Source organism: Gracilinanus agilis, chromosome 3 (assembly GCF_016433145.1).
Source record: "Gracilinanus agilis isolate LMUSP501 chromosome 3, AgileGrace, whole genome shotgun sequence".
Lineage (NCBI taxonomy): Eukaryota > Metazoa > Chordata > Mammalia > Didelphimorphia > Didelphidae > Gracilinanus > Gracilinanus agilis.
Genome location: NC_058132.1, coordinates 144231470 through 144251959, shown reverse-complemented (window position 1 = coordinate 144251959; position 20490 = coordinate 144231470). Strand labels below are relative to the sequence as shown.

Here is a 20490-nt window from a genome sequence, read left to right as displayed (position 1 = left end):
TGTGAGGGATTTAACTATAATTTGGCAGTATTTTATCTAAAGAAATTGGTTAGTCATCATTTTATTCCCTTTAGACATCAAGAGCACCTTGAGAGTTGAGCTAAGGCAGGACCTTGCTCAGACTCCATCTCTGCCTCCCTTCCCCCACCTAAGTTTCCTGTAAACAACTGTTAGGGCTTCCTTAATCCACTTTCCTGACAAATCATCCTTAAAGATAATAAACCCTTTTGTGTTTCAACAGACCTGTTAGTTAATTTGTCAATTAGTTATTAAGAGAAGGAAGAAGAGGGAAAGAACCAATATACTCTGGGCTTGAAGGGAAGCCGGGGTATCCATCTTGAAGGAAGGTGTAACTTCAAAACAAGTTCCTTCCTGTGAAAGTAACTAAAGCCTGTAGTTAATTTCAGTTCAATCTATTTCCCTCAGTTTGTGTTTAAGTCTAAGTCTATAAGCCCTGCTGTCTTTGCCTGTTTATATTAATTCCTCCTCTCCCTGAAGATCTGTGTTCCCTTCAGCCCATATTATATCCTGAATCTTCTTATTCCAGTCTACCTGTAACCTAGACTACCTACCTAGCAAGTCCCTAACAACCTCCTTTCAAAATCCCCTTTTACCACACACCTTTCCTCAAATTATCCCCATTACATTAGGGGCCTCCATTGTGGGGACTAGCAATGTCAGAAGGCAGCAAGGAACAGAGATGTTAAACAAAGGTAAAATCAATAGGACTTGACAACGGATCAGACAAGGGGTTGACAGAATTAGGAAGTGTTAAGGATAATACCCAAGTTGTGACCCTGGATGACTGGATGGTAGTGCCTTTGATAATAATAGCAAAGTTAGGATGTCGGGAGATCTTAGGGGAAAGATGAATTCAGTTTGGGCTATGTTGAGTTGAAGATAGGCAGTTAAAAATGCTATGGACTATGGGAGCAAATGAGATCTATGCTAGTGAGTTACATAGAGGGCAAAGAAAAAAGGATGAAAGACAAATTCCCTGTGGGATACCTATAGTTAGTGGGCATGACCTGGATCAAATCCACAAAAGAACCTGAGAAAGAGTGGGCATAGAGGTAGGTAGGAGTATCAAGAATGAATTAAGTTCAAAGAACTGGAGAGGGAGGGTATTTAGGAAAAGAAGGTGATTGGCAGGGTCAAGAAGGATAAGGATTTAGAAAAAAACTATGAGAATTGGCTATTGAGCTCAGAGTTCAATATTACTGGAGAGAATAGACAGATAAATTAAACAAAATATAAAATTATACAAGTAATTCTAACATGCAATTGATTCTATTAACCAGAGTTTCTATAAATTATGTTCTTTTTTATATAAGCCTACTCTACAGCCTGGGAGAAATAGCCCTATTATTAATTCAAAGAATCAAATTCAACAAGCATTTATTAAGATAATGGTTAGATGCAGATACAAAACCTATGTAAGATGTCTTTTCTCATGAAACTATGAATCTAGTTTGAGGAAGTAATATATTTAAATAGCTAATTACAATTTTTTTGTGTTTTAGAATTTAACTCAAAAAGGTATTCCAAAGTGGCAGTTAAATGACAAGAGACTATCTTGGGCATGCGGGATAAGCATGGGTAAGAAGAAATCTAAAGACCTACATCTAAATCCATAATCTTATAATCTGTGAAAAGAAAGTCTTTATTTTGGAGAAGATAAAAAGATTGAATAATACAAAGTACCTGAAGCTCATACTTCAGAATTTTAAAGCATATTGATTTCCAATGCTAGGTTATCTATAGCTTTAGTTCAAATAGAAATAGGAGCTACTAATCTATACCTAAAGATCTCTGCAGGCTGCATATTGGCATTTTTGAAAGTGTTATTTATTTTTTATGGAATTCTTATTACTTTGTTAAATGTTTCTTAATTATACTTTAATCTGATTTAGGCCACCAATGGGAGTGTTGCTAGATAATGTTTGACACCTCTGACTTACAGCATAGTGGAAAAAATTAGCTCACATGATTTTATATATAGTACTCTGAATGTAGGAGAACAGCCTTGAATTTAAACATTTATAATTTATCAAACATTTATATTTTATCAAAATAATGTGCTTTCCTTGTCTTGGGGGTATTATATAGCTGATTTTATCATTTATTAGGGGGTTTTAATATTCACATAATCATTGTAAAAGAGACAATGAGACAGAGCAATACACCAACCATTGTTTGTGTCAAGATAGGGAGCAATCTATTTTTAGAATAAAGTAGTTTTAATAATAATGAGAATTTAAAAACAATTCTGACAATAAATGCTTTGGATCTTCTTAAATCCAATAATGAAATATGATTAAAGTCAGAGTTAGGGTAAACTTTCTAGTCTTAAATCCATATCTAATCCCAACCTGACTTTAAAGTAAGTCACCATACTGATCTCAAGATCCATTCTTTCTTTCTTAATATTTCTAGTTAAGAGTAAACAACTCTGAAGTCACTTGTTTCAATTAAGAAATTCAATTTTATCTGCACTTATGTAACTTCTTTTGGACATTATTAACACTCATAAAAGCATTTTATTCTCTTTAGTCTATTTTTAACCTCTATGTTCATCTGAACCACATACTTAACAAAGGTTTAATTTAAACTTTTTGGATAAGAGGAAAAAAATAGCTGAGAAAAACAGTCATGAAACAAATATAAACTCTATCATTTGTTTTGTAGACATTTATTGCTTCCATTTGATGGAATTAGTACTGTGAAATGGTTATTCGAATTGTACTTTGGCTTAAGTAGAAAAAAGTTATAATAATTATAGAAATCACTTGAAATTCTGTTTGATTTTAGATTATAAGTATCTGGACATTCCTAAACACTCTAAGACAGTTTGGTTCATTCTTCATTCTCTATCAATCATGAATCTATTCCAAAGCTGCCTTTAGACACAGAAAAATATACATGTGACAACAACTGCATGATCCACGAGTTTGAAATTTGAAGATAATTTGAAGAAAGATAACTTACTGGGTGATCTCTTTTATAGTTGGTTAATATATGCTTTATAAATGTATGCATATAAGTGACACTAGAACAAATTGGTTGAGTACATTAATAATCATTGAAAACAAGTATAAAGCTTCAGAAAGCAAAATTAGAAGACTTTCTCAGGGAGACCCCTGGTAGTTAGGCAAATCACCAAGAAACAGTCAATGTCTTTGCTTGAAAAACAAAACAAAACTTGGCTCTCCACTAGTTTAAGGGAAATTCTTAACACAGAGAAGTTCTATCTGGTTTTCTACTTCATCAATCTCTTATTGCTCCATTTCCCATTATGTAACAAGTTTTCCATTTTATATAAACTGTTTTCACACAGTAACTCCCCTTTTAAAGAAGATTCTATGCAGGGTTTCTGTGATTTCATTCAATCTAACATCAATATAGCTTTTGAAGTCTTTTATCAATTGTCTTCTACCTATATCATACCAATCTCATTTCTCTTTGCTTCCATATGTGGGTCTATAGAAATTATTTGCATTTTGTATATAAGTCATTCATGGGCCCAAGGTTAAGAATCCCTGGAAATGATCACAGTTACATTTTTATGATTCTATCCTCAAGCAAAGTGTCTTATAATATCAACCACTCTGTAAAATAAAAATGCTTATTTTGTAGGATGTAAATAAATGGAACATGAAACACAATGACACACTAACATTAAAGTTACTGTCATTATCCAAAATTTCAGAAGTGAAACAGAAATAAGACATATTTTAATTCTGCAAACAAGTAGAAAAGGTCAGAAAATCATAGAATGAGAACTAAAAGGAACCTCAGCATTCATCTAATCCAAAATGAAAAAAATTTCTACCATAATGAATCTAACATATGGTCTGCCAGGCTTCCTTAAAATCCATCAGGGAGAGAAATGTCTCAAGAAGCTCATTATGCTTGTGGACAGTTCTAATTTTTAATGAATGTCAGACAATGTCTGGATTTCCTTGATTTCCTTTTCTTGTTACATACTCTAGGTGATATTGATCATTCTTCTCCAAGGTTCCTATCATTTCTACCTCCACAACCAATTCTACCTCCACAATCATCAATTCTTATTTGTTCTTTCACCTTTTTAAGGATGAAATTATCACTAAGGCAATGTCTGAGCTCCAGCAGATATATCTGAAAAATTGAAGTCTTATATTACTACTATATCATGTTTGGAATTTAGGCTTGTGAAATTCAAGACTCCTCATCTGTTTCCTCTGCCTGTCCACATGGTCTGTAGTATGCTTCAATGACAAAACAATTTCTGTTTCACCCAAATACTCGTCATGCTTCCCCTGTGTTTCCTAGATTTCCTCACATGAATATATTTTCTTAAACCAGCCCCATTTACCATTATCTACCAGGCTAGAAAGGCTTCAGGGTAAGGGCTCACTGATAACCAGTATGCCTGTCATCTAAGAACTGTTAAGCTAAATTATGAAAGGTTTCTCTCACGAGATTGTGTGTCACATGGTGAACTGCTGTTCCTCAAAATAACTAAAGAACACTTTCATTTAAGGTATGGTGAGACAGAAATCTCCGTTGGACTAGGAAGTTCTTTCACCAATCAAATTATGGATCTTGTCCCCTTGAATCTAACACTTTCTAAGTCTTCCAGCTCCCAATTCTCAATTGCTACAATTCTCTGTCAAAAATCACTGCTATTTAATTTATGGGGTTAGTGACCCCCTTGGAAAATTCTTAGTTAAGTTTCCTTTCCTTAAGGACTATCTGCAACTAACATAGTACTGTTGAACGCTGCTAATGCTACATAAGATATTGTGACTTTATTCCTAACAGGAGATAGATATGAAAAATAATGTTATCAGAGCTCCAGAACACCAAATCTTCTTTTAAAATTTTTTAATTATCTTTTCTTTTTACACAACTTTTATTTCCAAATAAGACCTGTCCTTCCCTACCCAGAGAGGTTATACTCCATTAGAAAGAATAAAAAAAGAGAACAAAAGTTTAGCAAAACTGACCAACACACCAACTAGGCCTGCCATGTTCTACATCAATAGTCTCCTACTTCTTCACAGTGAGAAAAACATTTTTCCCATAATTCCTTCAGGGCCAAGCTTGGCTATCATAATTACAACATTGTTCAGTTTGTGTTGTTATTGTTCTGTCCAGCTTAGGTTAGGTTACTGAGTATACTGTTATCCTGGTTTTATTTACTTCACTTTTTGTCAATTTATATAATTTTTCTTATGCTTCTTTGAATTCTTCACATCCTCTATTTAAAAAGTATACGGTAATGTAATATTATATTACATTTATATACCACAATTTATTTATCCATTCCTCAGTTGACAGGCTTAACAACTTTAGCTGCCTAAACATCTGACAGAGACAGGAAGAGAATAGGAAAACTGAGTTGCTCTCAAATTTAGAGTTCTGTCTTGTGAGTAATTGTCAAAATTGCTCTGGCTTCCCTATCTTAATGATCATAACAAACATTTGAAGAGTACTTAATATTTTAAAAGGGCATATTTCTGTTCACTCTTTTAATATATTAAAACATAAATACCCTTCTTGTAACAGATAAGAGGATTAAAAACATCCATCTAAACATAAATATATGAGTGTTGAGTAGACTGTCAAACATTTACTACACAGGAAATAATTATAACTGGCTATTTGAGCTTGAGAAGTAGGTGACTTAGTAGATAGAGTGCTGGACTTGGAGTCATAAGACCTGAGTTCAAATCCAGCCTCAGACACTTACTAGCTAGTGACCCCTGGGCAAGGCACTTAACCTGTTTGTTTAAATCTACTGAGAAGGAAGTTAGACATTCTAGTATCTTTTTAAAGAAAATTCCATAGAGAACATGATCCATAGGATCAAGAAGAATCAGAGACAACTGAACAACAAAATTTGACCTCAAACAAGTCACTTAATTTTGATAGGCCTTAAGTTTTCTCACTAATAAGGATGATGGAGCTGTTTTAGATGATCTCCAAGACAACCTTTAATCATTAAATTTTTAGTGTTCTGATAAAAATTCTGCCTTTAAAGAAATCACTAAAGAACTAAAGATGCTTTAATGCTTCGATATAAAGAAATCTTTACAAAGTTGGAAATAAGGTTTCCAAAGCCAGAATTTTTATTTGACTATTTACAGTATCTCCAGAGCACTTGTTATGTAATTCAAATAAAGGATCAAGGGTAGTATTTGTGAAATAAAGCCAACATAAATACAGCATTCATCCCATCTCTATTTATACAGAGTAAGGCCCTTAAGTGGCCTCCAGTGTGATTATTCAGAACTGGGTTGTAACCAGATGGTAACTGTTAAAATTGTTATGATTAAATGAGTTTCCTATTTGGGAATGGAGTGAGGGCAGTAGGGGAAGGGGTCAGTAAGAATCAGTAAGAATCATAGAACTTGGTTATATCTTTAAAAAAAAGATAAAGGTGTATATATACTCCAAATAATGGCTCTTTTATATAGTGATTTAAGGATTATAAAACACTTTCCTCATTAACTTCTTTGTGAAGCAAATAATGAAGGTATTTCAGTTTTACAGGTAAAAAAATTAAGACATGGGAAGGTAAAGTGTCATACATACAGGGAATCAAATAACTAGTAAATGGCAGAGTTTGGAGCTTGGAATTATCCAGGTCCTCCAACTAGAGGTCCAGCACTTTCTCTATTCCAAAAGGTTAATGCTAAGAAATTAAATAACATCACATTTGTATAGAATTATAAGGCTTACAAAACACTTTTAAAACCCCAACTGAATGAAGAAAGTAGTACAGGTGTGTTGCTCTCTTCATTTTATAGATGGGAAAACTGTTCTGAGATGAGGCTTCAGGAATCTATAAAGAGCACATGATTAAACAGGGATAAGTGGCCAAGCTGGGACTCAAAGCTAGGTATTCTAATTTGAAGGCCAGTATTCCACTATTTTATAATGTGGAACTGGACAGGCTTGTAACACTATTTCTGTCATTAAACAGATTAGGAACTTTTTGCCAAATTGGTCTTTTAAAAGTTCTATAGCAAATTATAGAATTATCGAACTGTGGATTTTCTGTGCATTCCTCACATATAAGAATCATAGAATATTACTTAGGAAATAATATTTTTTTAAAATGAAGCTACATAAAAAAAGCCTGGGATTTGTATGTCATAAGATGAAATCTTACTTGGCATAAAGAAAATTTTCTGCTCTAATGTAAATTATCTCTGTCATTCTGAAACATGTGAAGGTCCTTTGAAATTCAGGAGCCTAAATAGTTATATAAGCTGGGAGAAGGAAGATGACAAGCCGTTTTTTTTTTTCTTTTTAAATGTAGTACACTAACCTTCAAAATGAAAACAAAAACTTAAGGTGTTGACTGGAATTAAAGGACTTACTATAAAAACAAAACTAAAGTAGTGATACAATTTCCGCATGTTTTAAATCAATGAATCTAAAGCTGCAGCTGTCAGACAACCTGAAACTATTTAAATTCTTAGAAAATGACTCAATCAAAAGATTAAAGTTTCAATTTATAACACTTCTGTGTTTTAGTTACAAAGTCATAAATAAATCCGGCATGACAGAGAATGTAAATATTTTATCAGTTGTTTATTCTGGCAAAGAGGAAAGGAATTTTACATGCAATTAACCACTTAGGTGTTTCTAGATAGGCACCATATGCTCTTTGTGTTTAAGATGAAGATAAACACAAATAAGTATTGGTTTGTTTAATCTCATATTTGCCTAGCAACATCAAAAATGTAAAAATAATTGAGAACTTTAGCCAGACCAAAAATAGTTTTCCATTTAAGGGGAAACATTAAAAAAAAAAAAAACCTACCAGTGCCTGTGTGGCTATGGAACCTCATTCCCAGAAAAATATTAAAATAAAAAGGATATCCAATTATTCCCAAGTAGCTTAGTTTGGATGCTTTATGGAAAGAAAGCAAAATTTTCACTAACAAAGGGGCTCTTCTAACATTATTTCAGAGATGTACTACTTCAAAAATGTAAGTATTTATAGCTGTCATAACTATTTGATAAATGGCACAGCAAAGGTCAAATATAAGTTCTTATTTTAAAATGCTATGCAAAATAAACTATAATTTTGAGATGTGATAGAAATCATCTAAGAGATTTAAATCTTCATATAAGAGAATTTTATAAAGAATAAAGTTTATAAACTAAAGATGGTACTAATGAACACCTTTTGTTGTTGTTCAGTCATTTTCCAATGCTGTCTGACTCTTCTTTATGTGGTAAACAAGATAAATTAGAACTTAATTCAAGTAAAAACTCTGGGGCTGCTTGAAAACAAAAATTTTCTTCTCTCTGGGATTTCTGGTCACATAGCAAAAAGAAAAGAAAACAACCCAAAGCTGTATGTTGCACTAATATCCACCAAAAATTTTAAATGAATCCAGAGAAGGACAGCCTCTAATGTTAAGGAATTTGTTAACATATTCAGGTAACATGACAGTAGCCTTTAGTTAGAATTTCAGGAAGTCAATGCCTTAGGAAAGAGATGTCTTCTAAGAAAGCCTCTACGAAACACACACTACCCCTCCACATATACACCATTTGCGCCCATGAGGAGAAACTGTTTTGGTCAGGAATTGTTCTTGGAAATAAGGTTGTTGTTGGCTGAATGTTTCTAGAAGCCACAGTTCACCCTGTGTCCTATCAATTCCCTTTCTAAACTATAGGAAAATTAGGAGACTTTACCGAGCATTCCAGGAAATGTAGGAATTTGAAAAATAGTGATTATGGGGCAAAACATATGAACTATAAAGCTGTGGAAGAAGTTATAAATTAACTCTCATCCTGCCTCTCTAACCCTATCCCAACCTCTGGGTCTAGAAAGACAATTCAGTGTCTTACTGAGATACCTCAAACTTTATATACACAATTAGACTCATAATTCTCTTTCCAAACCAATGCTTTTTCCTTACTTCTCTTTTTTTAAAAAATCCTTACTTTCCATCTTGGAATCAATCCTGTGTATTGGTTCTAAGGCAGAAGAGTGGTAAGGGCTAGGCAATGGGGAGCAAGTGATTTGCCCAGGGTCACACAGCTAGGAAGTATCTGAGGCCAGATTTAAACCCAGGACCTCTCATCTTTAGGTCTGGCTCTCAATCCAGTGAGCCACTCAGCTGCTCCCACCTTGCTTCCCTTTTACTCCTGAAGGCACTAATATTTTCCTAGTCACCACAAATCCAAATCATGGAGTTGTATGGCTTCTCCCAGTGAGTCTGCCTTTAAATGTATCTGTCCCCTTCTCACTAACCATGTAATTCAATGAATGAATGAATGAAATCCACTTTCAGGCAATTAACAACAGAGCCAAGCACTGTATTAAATGTGTCCTTTCCTTTGTATATGAAGTCTTTCTTAGGATGGCTTGCAGTACTTGTTTCTGAATTGCTGAGTTTAACAACTCTGTATCTTGGAGTTTGTAGCCTTTTTCCCCTGGAGGTGATCTATTAGTTCTTTCATTTGGAATTTAATTTTTTTGTGTTTAGAAAGTTATTTTCTATTATTTCTTTCATTGTGGTATTAAGGTTTTTTTTTTCTAGTCTTGTTATGTTCTTCTGGGGGACCTGTGATACTGGGGTGTATGTCTCTATGCATCTTGTACTTGAGAGTCGTTTGTCCTGCTTGCACAATGAGCATTTTTTTCTAAGTGTTCTTATTTTTTCACTTTTCTCCTTCTAGGTTGTCTTTCTCTTCCATGTATTTTATTTGGATTGCCAATCAATTATTCTTCCTTTTGTTTCTCTGGTGAGACTAGATTCAAGATTTTCTATTTTGCTCATTATTTCTGCTGTGCAGAACATAAATTCCACTCTCATAATTTTCATTTCCCTTTTAAATCATTTAGGAACCTTGTGTGGTGGTTCCAAGTTCTGAAATAACAAATATTCCTCTGTCTCAAGTGTTAGATCATTTCCTTTCATTTTGAGTATTTATTCATAGATACCTGAACTTGTTTATTAGATGTGGAGGCCATATTCCCCAACTTTGCCTAATTTTCCTTATTGCTCACTTTGATCTCCACTCTGATTGTAGTTTCCTTGGAGGTAAAATACCAAAAGATCCCAAGCTTCTCCCACTTTGGGTAGGTCAGTGTTCAACAGCCTAGATCTGTGCCCCCACTGAATTCTGGGTGTTCAGCACTGGCCCCAGATGTGCTATGCTCTATTCCCTGCAGAAGTACTACAGAGCCCCTCACAGGGTCTTGTCCCAGTGACCTGCCTTGCTCCATCTTTTCAGTTTTCTGGCCAACACCAATATAGTTCATAGTCTGCTTTTCATTGAAGTCAGCTTTGCAGTCCTAGGGCTTCTGGGTTGCAGTCATCCACTGGCTTTTCCTCCTGAATGGTCATAGCCAAGTTGGCTGTTGAGGCCTGAGAAAATGTCAGTAGTCAGGGTCTTTTCAACACTGGAAAGAGGGAACAGGGTGAAAGGATGGCTTTCGATATCAGCCTGTGTTATGTCTTTGGGTCAGCTATTACAGTCTAGTTGCCAGTAGCATGGGAGGTAGGAGAGGGGTACTGAGTGGACTGAGATCAATGTGTTAGTTTCTGGGTTTGGTTTTTCTTTTAAAAAAAAACTTTTCTTTTCGATTCTTGGTGTCCTAGACTGTAGAAACAGCTTAAGTTGTTTTTCTCTTTGGTGTATAATTTCTGTTTAGAGGAAATTTGAGAGGTCATGGGGATCAGAGAAAATATAAATATGTATAATAAGAATTAAATTGTATAGGATAACAAAGAAAACATGAAATGTGAGTGAAATTTAGAGGAGGACAAAAATCTAGGAATTTGGTATGTCCAATATTATTTGTATATTTCACCTTCTTTCTTCTGATAGTTCTACTGACAGGCATAGAACTTCATCACGTCTAAACCGGGAATATTCTAAGTCTGCTAGTTGGTTTCTCTGCCTCTCCTCACTCCAGTCCATCTTACACTCAGCTGTCATACTGATCTTCTTAAAACATAGGTCTGAAACATGTCCCCCCATTCAATAAACTTCATTGCTTCCCTAATATCTCCTCATATATATTAATAAGCTGTCACATTCTTTCCCGATTCTGAATCTATGATCATATAAAGCTTGTTTGATACATTACTATTATAACTTTGAAGTCAAACAGAAACAGATAATCCCCAGAATACTGCAGAAATTACTTAGTACAATGATGCGAGTACTGTCTTTAGCACCAAAATTCACAAATCTATTATATAGGATTATAAATGTGAAGAGTACTTTTATTGTTAGCAACTGGAGAAACATGCAATTGCCCTTACTTTATTCACCATAAGGCTGTAAGGAGCCATATGGAATGGATATTTCTTGCATCTCACTTTTTCCAAAAAAGCAAACCAACATTTTACACATAAATATCTCAACCATAATATCACTGGTATGAGGTGAAAACAAATTCATGCCTTCTAATCCTGCATGTCACCTCCATGTGTTTCCTTAAATCTTCCATAAAGGATGTATCCAATATACTAGAGGATTTCCTCTGTATAACTCTAATACCTCAAGGAAATCAAAGCAATCCAAAAGACTTTTGCTACTCCTTGCTCTCACTCTCAATCAACCAATCAACAAGCATTTATATATGTTGTGTGTGTGGTGTATGTGTATATGTATACATGTTTGTATACATATATACACACACACTCATTTTATCCAAGGAACCCCTGAAGTTTACTTAGTAGGGATGTGACATGTGCAGACCTCATTTTGGTAGCTATGTGAAGGAGAGAGCTTTGGCATGGAGACCAATTAGGAAGGCTATGACAGTAGTCTAGGTAGGAAGTGATAAGGATCTGAATGAAGGTGGCAGTTGTGAGAGCAGAGAGAATGGGACAGTTGGAAGACATGCTATGGAGATGGACACCTGAGAAATGTTTAAATATATGGAGCAAATGAGAATGAAGAGTCAAGTTATACATTAAGGCTGTGAACCTGGACAACTGGAAGGGCCTGTGTCCTTGACAGAAAAAGGAAAGTGCACAAGAGATGTCGGTTTGAAGAGAAGAAAAAAAATAAAAGAATTACCTTAAGAATTTGAGATGTTTATGGGACATCTAGTCTGAAGTGTCTAAGAAGCAAATGGAAAAGTGGTTCTGAATCTCTGGACAGAGTCTATGGCTAAATATATAAATGTGGAAGACAGGTGCATAGAAACAATACATCCTAGGGAAGCTTGGAGGAGAAAACAGGTCTCAGGAAAGAGAACTGGGTGACAACAATAGTCAGAGGGCATTATATGGATGATGATTCATTAAGTGAGACTTGTAAGCAGCTAACAATCAGACAGGGAAGAAAAGAACCAATAAGAAAAGTCAGGAAAAATAGGGGAAAAATAGAGAGGAGAGAATATCCAGGAGAAGAGAGTGTTCGAATGTGTCAAAATGCTGTGAAGTGGTCAAGAAAGAGACATTTGATTTGTCAGTTAAGAGATCATAGGTTAGTGGATCAGTTTCAGTTCTATTTTGAGAGTATAAGTCAGATTGTAAAGGACTGAGAAATGAGAGGAGAGGAAGTCAAGAAAACAAGTACTGATGGTTCCCCACAATCCCAAGAGTGTGACTGAGAGAGGGGGAAGAAATAAAGGATGATACTTTGAGAATGTATGGTCTAGTAAGTTTTATAGAATGAAAGAGGGCTGTAAATATCTGTAGACAGCAGAGAAGGAACTAATAGAGAAAGCCTGAATATTAGTGGAGATAGCTGTGAAAGAAATCTGATAAAGATGGGAATGGATGTGATCAAGGGTATATGCTATATTTGACTGTGTATGTTTTTATATCCATAAATGTTGGATTCTCCACTGTGGACTTTAAACTTCTTGAGTACAGGACTGTCACTTGAATTAAACTGAAAACTAAAATCACCTTAGGATTGCTTCACAGTGAAATTTCTAACTGTTAGAATCTAATATAAATTTTTTTGACAAGTAGTCACCTAGCTTTTTTGTTTGTCTTTTAAATTTATATTTTTATTGGTATGCAACACACACTTCCATTGTAAAAATAAAATAGGTGAACACAAAAATAAGGACAAGGACAATAAAAATAAAGGTTCAAATTGATAGATGTTTCCAAAAGTATCTTCAGTAGTAAACTGAAGTAAAGCTCAAAGATGAATTTCCCTTTGGGGCCAAGCACAAGGAATGCTAAATAGACTCTTATTATAGAAAACAAACTTTTTATTTAAAATATATAAGGGTTTTGGATTTCTAATTCTAAGGGATTCTAACTCCACCCAAATAAACTCCCAAGTTCCGCAAGGAACTGTTTCTCCTGTGGTTCACGGGCTAATCCTCCCTGATCTAACAAAATTTTATACTATTCTAACTAAAACTACCACTATAATTCTTTTTTTTTTTTTTTAGACTCTTTTTTTTTTAAACCCTTGTACTTCGGTGTATTGTCTCATAGGTGGATGATTGGTAAGGGTGGGCAATGGGGGTCAAGTGACTTGCCCAGGGTCACACAGCTGGGAAGTGGCTGAGGCCGGGTTTGAACCTAGGACCTCCTGTCTCTAGGCCTGACTCTCACTCCACTGAGCTACCCAGCTGCCCCCTACCACTATAATTCTTAACTTCACCTTTAAGTTATAAAGATAACCATGGCTAGCTGATTGAGTCTCAACAAGAATCAGGTTAGGATTCTGAGCCCTAACAGACTTAGAGTCCAAACCAAAGACCAGGTTTTCTTTGGTCTTTTCAGAGTTTAATCAATATATACATAATAACAGATAAATGAATAGTGTTTCCCCAAGTTGGAAAAGAAAACACTCCACTCCTTCAAGTCTTTCACTCAAACAAAGATAGAGGCAAAGAGAGAGAAAAGATCCTGCGTGTAGCTCTGTCAAATGACAGAAGCCATCTGTCAGAATGCCACACCCAGAGTGTATAATAACTGTCATAGAATAATGGTTATAACTGCCAACCGTTGAAATTAACACTCTCAGCTCTATTTGAAACTCCAATTCTTCCTCAAGCCAGCTTCTCTACTTCTTATCTCTAAATTAATAAAACAATACTTATTTTCTAATATCATCCTTATACCATATTGGTCATTGTTGTAAGAACACACTCATACATAACTGAAACCCCCAAATTAGAACAAGGACATATATAAATTTCTAATACATTATAAACACAATAATTACTATTTAACCTAAAAAGCAAAATGCATTACTAATTTCTCTCTCTGTCTGTCTCTCTGTCTCTCTCTGTCTCTCTCTCTTTCTCTGTCTGTCTGTCTGCCTCTCTCTCTCTCATCTGATCATGTCATCCTTTCTCCCCAATCAACAAATTCCAGTGGCTCTCTATCATCTACAGGATAAATTATAAAATCCTTAGTTTGGCATTTTGAATCCTTCATAATTAGGCCCTTTCCAACTCTTCCAATCCTCTTATATCTTACTTCCCTCTAAGTGCTCCTCTGTAGTCCAGTGACACTGGCCTCCTTCCTATCAATCTATTGCCAAATTCCGGGTATTTTCACTGGGCTGACTTCATGTCTGGAATTCCTTCCCCAATCACCTCTCCCTGGATTCCCTTCAAGTCTCAGCTAAAATCTCACCTTCTACAAGAAACCATTTCCCATTCACTAATGCTAGTGCCTTCCCTCTGAGATTCTCTCCAATTTATTATATATCTTGTCTGTATATAGTCATTTGCACATTATCTCTCCTTTAGATTGCAAATTTCTTGAGACCATGGACTATTTTTACCTTTTTTTAAAACTATGAGCTTGGAATAGGGAACCCCAGAAGGAGGTACTATATACTAAATAAGGTAACAAGTAATGGTCTTTTCCAAACTCTATACAGACTCCTGGGAAAGGAGTAAGCTACAGAAAAGATGAGAGAATGAGTGTGTGTACAGATGAATTCACTTCCTGCTTAATGAAGCATAGGGGGCTTTCTAGATTCTCTTGATCTAGGCCTTCATAATACAGCTTCATTATTTTGTTTCAAGTCTTCTGAATGCTCAGAACATCAGGCATAAACATATTCATATTCAATACTATGCACAAAAAATGGATTTAAAGCCTAAGATATCTGGATTATACGCCACCTTCATTTATACATAGAACTGTTTTCTCTCATCAACAAAGAGACCCAAAAACTAAATTTGCTATATTTGGATCATTTGGGTCTAGCAAAGGAAAAAAAAAAAGGTCATAAATAAGTAAACAATGACCAGCAAGCTTGCTTTTATTTTAGGTCAGATAAGAAATACAAAATTTTTGACAAGGAATGTAATGAAATCTCTTTGTTATTGTATATTCAAAGTAGACAAAAATATGTTGTGATGTGTTTCAAAAGCAGAATCTACATAACAAAGAAATAATATACAAATATATTTGACTCCCTGACTAATCTTACTAATAAACATGCTTACTAAAAACCTATTCCAATATCTAATGTTACCAAACAGATTTCAAGACCTAAAAAGGACAGAAAAGATTATCTAGTTTTATCTGTCATTATACAGAAGAAGAAACTGAGGTCCTCTAGGATGTTAAGAGGCTCACCCAAAGTCACACAACAGATTACTGGCAGAGCCAGGTGCTACAGTTAAAAAAGATTCCTTACCAGTACTAATAATAACTAGAACTTAATCAGGCCATTCATCTTTTTATCAGTAAAGAACTATTTTTTCACTAATGTTATATTCAAATCCTGAGAAATGTTGGAGTCACCTTGATTGACAAGGGAGGCAGTTGGAGAGATTGGAATGTTCCCAAATGCTGTGAGCCAGGGGCAAAGTCAGTTGGCCTGGGAGTATAAGTACCCCTAACAGCCACCTGGAGGGGATGGTCTTTGGTCTTTTGGTCCTTTGGACTTTGGTCCCTTAGATCTTTAGGTCTCTGAATCTTCCTAGCTCTTTAGGTCTCTTGGTCCCTGGGTGGTGAAGGGAGGCTGGGAGGTATGAAGAAGCAGAGGGTGGGTAGGATCTGAATATTTCCTGAAGGCTGTGAGAGCTAGTACATCTCCTAACACTGATAATAAGAAAGCCGAGAGAAATCACCAACACAGCTACATGAAGGGCAGTCACTCTCTGGTTTGGCACTGGCCAGGCTGAGCCAGAGGGGTTATGAAGAACAAAAGCTTCAGCTTCTACTAAGTCAATACCCTCCAATCCTGAGTGATTATAGATTATAGATATTAGATTGACAGGGTCTCCAATCCCCAGTCCTTATTCTGATTATCCTTTCTCTTATTATAGATTACAGATAAAGTGTTTAATAAGTACCTTCCTGAGTGGTCTTTATATCACGACCCTTGGGGAGGGAACAAATGCAGTCAGATAATAAACATGATCCAAGGCTAATCAGAGCCCAATATTAATAATTGATCCAACCTCAGTTTGGACCTGAAAGGGTTACCCATCCACCTAACCTTTTGGGGTCCTTCCCTGGGCAGCTGTTATTGAAAGGGGAAATTATAACAACTAGCAAGGGTGATTGGGGTTGGTGTTCCCCCATCTCCAGCACCTAAGGAGAATACAGAGATACATCCACCTCACTGGTATCCATACCTCCCTAGGACCCTTCTCTTTCTTTAAAACACTAATGACATGAATAAATGAATGGAAAGGAAAAGAAAAACATAAATTAATTCCAATGATTAATTTCTGTCACTCTCTTAGAAGTCAAGCAAATATATTCCTAGATGAAATAGACTTTTTAGAACTGTCAAGAATTTTTTTAAATGTCAGAGATTTTGAGTTTATAAATGAGTTATATTTTCCAGGAAATGTCCTTAGATTGTATGTTTCTGTGGGGCAAAAGGTAATGATAGCTTACCCACTCTGCCTAAAAGAGAGAATTTCAGATTTTTAAAGGTAAGTATTAAAATCCAGCACTCACAGTATTTGGTACATAAGGGAGCCCATAAAATTTCTCCTGTGTTTCCTTTAAAATGTCTGTGGTTGACCTCTTTAAGGGATGTTTCCCATGGTAGATTTGATCCAAAGCTGCATAGAAGACCTAGACAAAGAAAAACATATATTTGTCTTTGGCATATAGTTCTAACATTTAAGATGTGGTTTACCAAATTATAAAATAGCAGAATTTAAAAAGATGAATAACAGTTGAAAATACCTTCCCAAATATAAATGCCAAGATATTTTCATCCTAAATATAAGTAGTTATATTTATTTACTAATGTTAATGGTTATAGTAACACTATTAACATTCTCAAGATTAGCAACTATATACATTATATATCTTTGAATCTTATGAGTATAGTTCCCTTTATATATACATATATATCAAAATAAGTTTATAACCACAAGATTGGAGGTTTGCCAACATTTAAGTAGTTGAAAGTGTGAGAAAACAGAGAGCTATAGCTTGTGACCTTATGGGATAAAGCAAAGCCTATAAAACTTCTTCCTGTAATTTTAGTATTTTTGAAATGAGATGACTGAGTATCTGTGTACTGAGGTGACAAGAGACTTGATAAAAGAAAGTGAAGTGAAAGAGAAATCATGATCTAGTGTTTGGTCTTCAGATGTTAAAAAGGATTGTGATGGCAAAGAAAGGCAAATAGAGCAAGAGTACTTGGTATCAGAATGCTGCATGGAATTCTTACTTAATTGGATGGCCAGGAAGGAAATGACCACCTCTGAATATAGAAGCAGGGACAGGATACATGTAATTAAAACAATTAAAGAGTAGAGAAGGTACATTTCCAAGAAAATTAACACTGATGCTTTCAGAGCTTTGTGAAACTGCACTTCAAACTTAAAACTGTAACAAAAAAGAATATTTTTTTTACCTAAATATCTTATAAACCTCAGAGTAGCACTAAGGCAAAGAAATAGAAAATTCTATCCTGTATTCTAAATGAAATTCTGTCATGAAAAATGTTGTGCTTGAGACCCTTATCTAGCCAAGATAGATCTGGGATTTGTAGAGAATGTGCAGCTGTTAACTTGAAAGGGAAAAGGGATTATTTTGGATAAAATAAAAATTCTAAATAACTCCTAGCTTCTGGCTTGATCTAGATATAGGATTATAGGTCTAAACTAAATTTGAGTTTTCACTAGCTAAAATGCAGACATTTCCTAAATATAAATATTGACTTTGTCTAACTGTACAGCTGCAGTTCACTACAAACTTTTTTGATTCTCTTTTCTATACTGGGACAAAGTGGAAATAGCATTGATCTAGTCAGAGAACCTGGGTTCAAATCTTGGCTCTTGTATCTATAATTGTGTGACCAAGGATAATCACTTAATACCACAGGTCCCAGTATCTTCTTCTATAACATGAAGTTTTCAGACTACTAACAGCTATAATGTGGAAAATTTATCCTCCCAGAGAAGTTATAGCTCAACTCTGCTATAAATGGATAATGCTTTGGGACTGATCCTAGATTCCATATAGTAGCTACAATTCATTTAATAGCTTCAAGAGCTGTACATGTCTATTATAATGTACCGTGCATTGTGTGTGCTTATCTTAAACATTTGGAAGGTAGGGATGATCAATTATATAGCAGGCCTCTGAGGACAATGATGACTGTCACTGGCCCCAGGAAAATTAAATACTTCTGTGAGCCCACCATACTTATCAGAAAACTTTCAATAGATTCATGTAAATCAACAGATTCAAAATCTAAATATAAGCATAATATAATTAATACATAATTAATTAAAATAAATTATGTAAATTCAAATTTTCATATACAAGTACATGGACAACATATACTTCTGAGTGAGGACATGAAAAATACATCAAATAAAAGGAAATGAATAAAAGAAATTGTACCATAAATGAAAAAATAATTATGAAAACATTTCAGCAGACAAAATGGCAAGGAACAGGACATTATTTTTAATTATGACAATTAAATAAATTCAAAACTGCAAATTGTAGTATATCACAAGGAAGATTATTCTATATACTGCTACACATAAACACTAGAAAAAAAGTATAGAGCTTAGGCCTATAAGATAAATTGGACTTACTAATGCTTCAAGTTGATAGAAAACTATTCTCTATGTCATGGATACTAAACAGCTTATTATGTAATCAATACCTTAGAAAGGCTGCATTCTAGTGGAAGAATGCTAAATGCTACCTTGGGAATGTAGACTAGCAAAAGACCATAACAAAAACAAAGTCTAATGACCTTAAAAACTCATTATTATCTTAACCTAAACTATTTCTATATAGACCAGAGGTTCCTAAATATAAGATTTATGCACTTGTTTTTTAAAAAAAATTTGAAAACTATTGCAATGTAACAGATTTCCTTGTAACCTTTGCAATTTATTTTATGCATTAAAAATTATTTTTATAAGGAGTCTGTAGGCATCATCAGATTCTCTAAAGGGTCCAAGCCATAAAAGGGAAAAGGATCCATCGTACAGACAGACATTGAACTCTAAAGTAAAAAATAGTGTTAATTTTTATTTGTATGTAATTTAGACATTTTTATGTCTGAAATAAAATCTAAGATGGAACAAAAACAGGGCTGATTTCTTGATACCATTTTTCTGCTCTAGGGTCTACTCTTGGTTAGAAAATATGAAAATACAGAAAGATGTCTTGAGTCACTGGCTGGAACTTTTTAAAAATGAGGGCACTGAGGCTATGCCTAAATAAGAGATTTCTATATCAAAAGTGAAACTTCATGAAATATTCCAAATTTTAAGTATCCAGATACCTGGTTTCTCAAGGACATTACAGAACATATGTGTATTTTACTCAATTTTCCAGGTTTCATCTGAGTGTGTGGTGTCAGTCACCGCCTGAAAATGTTAATTTTTGTTAAAATGTCATGTCTACTTTTTACAAAAATAAGTAAGAGCTTGAATAGATAGAAATCATAAAATGAATGATTTGAAGGAGCTTTATCTTTTATGTGATTTATGCTTTTGAAAATGAGAATAATTTTACTTGTCATTTTTCTAGTATGGCTATTGTAAGAAACAAACAACACATTTTGTAAGGTTCCTTGAATTCAGATGAAATGTTTTAGAATTTCAAATGTTACTGCTCTAATAACTGTGGAGCATTAGCAAGAATCTAAGGTTTATGTTTATTTGGGATAATTACTCTTACTATAGAACAAAAGCATATAATACATACCTGAAGTTGCATATCAGCTGCAGCACAGACTTTTTTGGATTCACAGAGTCGAGACACCATATTTTTTGGCAATGGCTTGAAAAAAAAATTACCACAGGTAAAATTCACTGCACTATGCTTATAAATCAGGATTTAAAAAGTACAACAAATTAAAAAATGCATACTAGAAAATGGTTAAATAAATTATATTCCTCCTTAGAAATAAACTAATTATTGATCTGAGGAGATCTATTTTATTTATCCACTCCTTCCAATATATGGCAGCAGCTAGGTAGCTCAGTAGAGTTACCAGATCTGAAGTCAGGAAGACTTATCCGTATGAGTTCAAATCTGGCCTCAGATACTTAAAAAGCTGTGTGACCATGGTCAAGTC

At 34.6% G+C, this 20490-nt stretch overlaps 1 protein-coding gene across 1 annotated transcript in view; it reads right to left on the bottom strand.

Annotated features, from left to right (window-relative positions):
* LOC123240602 (mitochondrial intermediate peptidase) overlaps window positions 1-20490 on the bottom strand; it is a 198289-nt gene that overhangs the window by 84490 nt on the left and 93309 nt on the right. Inside the window, exons 15-16 of the mRNA XM_044668295.1 lie at window positions 20118-20192; window positions 16884-17003 (exon numbers count right to left, since the gene is read on the bottom strand). Coding sequence (XP_044524230.1) covers window positions 16884-17003; window positions 20118-20192 — 195 coding nt within the window. The remainder of the gene's footprint in view (window positions 1-16883; window positions 17004-20117; window positions 20193-20490) is intronic.